The 1,883-nt window shown below is 38.0% G+C and overlaps 2 protein-coding genes across 2 annotated transcripts; one reads left to right on the forward strand and one right to left on the reverse strand.

The window, feature by feature from the left end:
- Positions 1–55: 55 nt before the first annotated feature.
- Positions 56–307, forward strand: B0P05DRAFT_459116 (uncharacterized protein; the record flags this gene model as incomplete). The annotated part of the gene is made up of 1 exon (XM_051573981.1): positions 56–307. A coding segment is annotated over one exon (252 nt), but the record flags the coding sequence as incomplete, so codon positions are not given.
- A 463-nt stretch (positions 308–770) lies between these two features.
- Positions 771–1,816, reverse strand: B0P05DRAFT_520415 (uncharacterized protein; the record flags this gene model as incomplete). The annotated part of the gene is made up of 4 exons (XM_051575760.1): positions 1,557–1,816; positions 1,207–1,510; positions 1,007–1,163; positions 771–968 (listed from the first exon to the last, which is right to left on the reverse strand). The coding sequence occupies exons 1-4, from the start codon at positions 1,786–1,788 to the stop codon at positions 771–773; spliced, it is 891 nt and encodes a 296-aa protein (XP_051428898.1). The 5' UTR covers positions 1,789–1,816.
- Positions 1,817–1,883: the final 67 nt, after the last annotated feature.

The following is a 1,883-nucleotide window of genomic DNA, read 5'->3' on the forward strand; positions in this document are numbered from 1 at the left end:
TGCTTATTGTAACCAAAGGCAAGTTGTGTCATGTAGCACAGACAGACAGGCTTACATTACTATAGAATTCAGAAAACAAAATGAACCTCTTTTCCCTCAAGATTTGTACGAGACGTATTGTGCTCTTCAAAGCTTTGGTACTTCTCAACAAGCACTTGCTTTCTTTAACTGTGGCGACCAATCAGGCGCAAGTCAAGATCATAAACACATCCAAGTCCTTCCTTTAGGCAACGATCATCACCCTCAACCTCCTATCAAGCAATTGTACGACGAAATCCATGATCGCCATATTGGCCAAATCTATGCTATCAACAAGCTTCCTTTTGTTCATGTCATTATGGCCTTGGATAGCAATGTGATGCGTTCAAACAACAAGGAAACATTGTCTGATTATTTAGGACAAATGTTCTTTGGTATCTTGGATGCCATGTTTCAGCAATTGCGTGAAAACTCACTTCCTCTTGACACCTCTTACAATTTCTTGATGACACAAGAGTTTATGATGTTGGTGCCTCGGTCAAAAGAAAAGGCGAGCATTAAAAATGAAGGCAAGACCTTTGAATTTTCAATCAATTCATTGGGTTTTGCTGGTCTGATGTTGTGTAAGACCGAGGACGAATTGGCCGCCTTAGAAGCACAAGAAGACTTGATGGATATCTTGACTCAAGTGGCTGTCAAATGGGATCCTGAAGCTGTTAAATTAGATGCTCAAAGACAGGAAGCAGATGCTGCTGGATTAGCATAATAAAAGGAATTAGAGTGTTTATTTCTTAAGGACCTAAGCGATGTCCTTGGCCTTGAAAAGGGGCGTTTGGTGTTGAGACTGGTTCTTCTTGGGTAGAATTAAAGATGGGCAAATAAGCATGGCCAGCTGAATCCACAGATACAAAATTCGTAGTTTGTGTAAGGAAGCGTAGGATAGGCTTTCCTTCTAATTCCACCAGTTTTTCATCTGAAAGAAGAAAAGGCTTCAATTTGTCTTTGACATCTATCAAGAGATGAATACACACATATAGATATGTCTATGTTTATACTTGCATAAATAGCCAGCAACAGCACACAAAATATTTAAAACAATCGAACTACTGGGAACAAGAAAGACGAAAAAGAAGAACACAAGAGCAGGCCAATATTGATGTGGTATACGAATAGCACCAGCAATCCTATACACATATAAGTCATTCTTTAGCTTAAAGATTAACTCACATTCTATCTTGTTCATTTGCATCCTCTGACAAATAAGACCAAAAGATCAATCCTACTACCCATCCTGTCATTCCATGGCAGCTTGGATTATAAAACATTTGAGACCAGACAGTATAAAGTGCCTTATTGATAATGACAGCCAATAGGCCAGGCAAAACGGTGAACACAGACATCAAAATCCATATGAATTTAAGTGTGCCTTGTTTTCTTTCTAATTTGTACATTTCTGGAATAAGCCATAGAGCGGTAATAAATGCATCTAAAACAGACATGGTCGCGAAAGGATATAAAAGAAAACGAAACACTAGGACATGATTGAATACAGGCAAGAATTCAGTCTAGACTTTTACCTTGAAGCTTTAAAAGCCCTTGTTCATAGTCTAAAGAAAACCAAGCTGAAGTAGACCAATGAACATTCAAGGTGGGAAACAGAAAGTTGTCTGTAATTCCAATCACAAAAGGTGCATAGAGTGCGAATTTTGTAGCTGGAGGTATAGTAGAAAGAACTTGTTTGACATGGTCCATAAATACTGAAAGTGTATTATTATTGCTCGCGTTGCCTATATTTTCACTTGCCATCATTCTGTTTATGCGAAAGAGAAAATAAAATAAAATAAATTTGGAATTTTCATCTCCTGAATTCTCGAAACAACAAGTCCCAGGCTTTGTTCAATAGA

This window comes from Gilbertella persicaria (genome assembly GCF_025201335.1).
Source record: "Gilbertella persicaria strain CBS 190.32 chromosome Unknown B0P05scaffold_122, whole genome shotgun sequence".
Taxonomy (NCBI): Eukaryota; Fungi; Mucoromycota; class Mucoromycetes; order Mucorales; family Choanephoraceae; genus Gilbertella; species Gilbertella persicaria.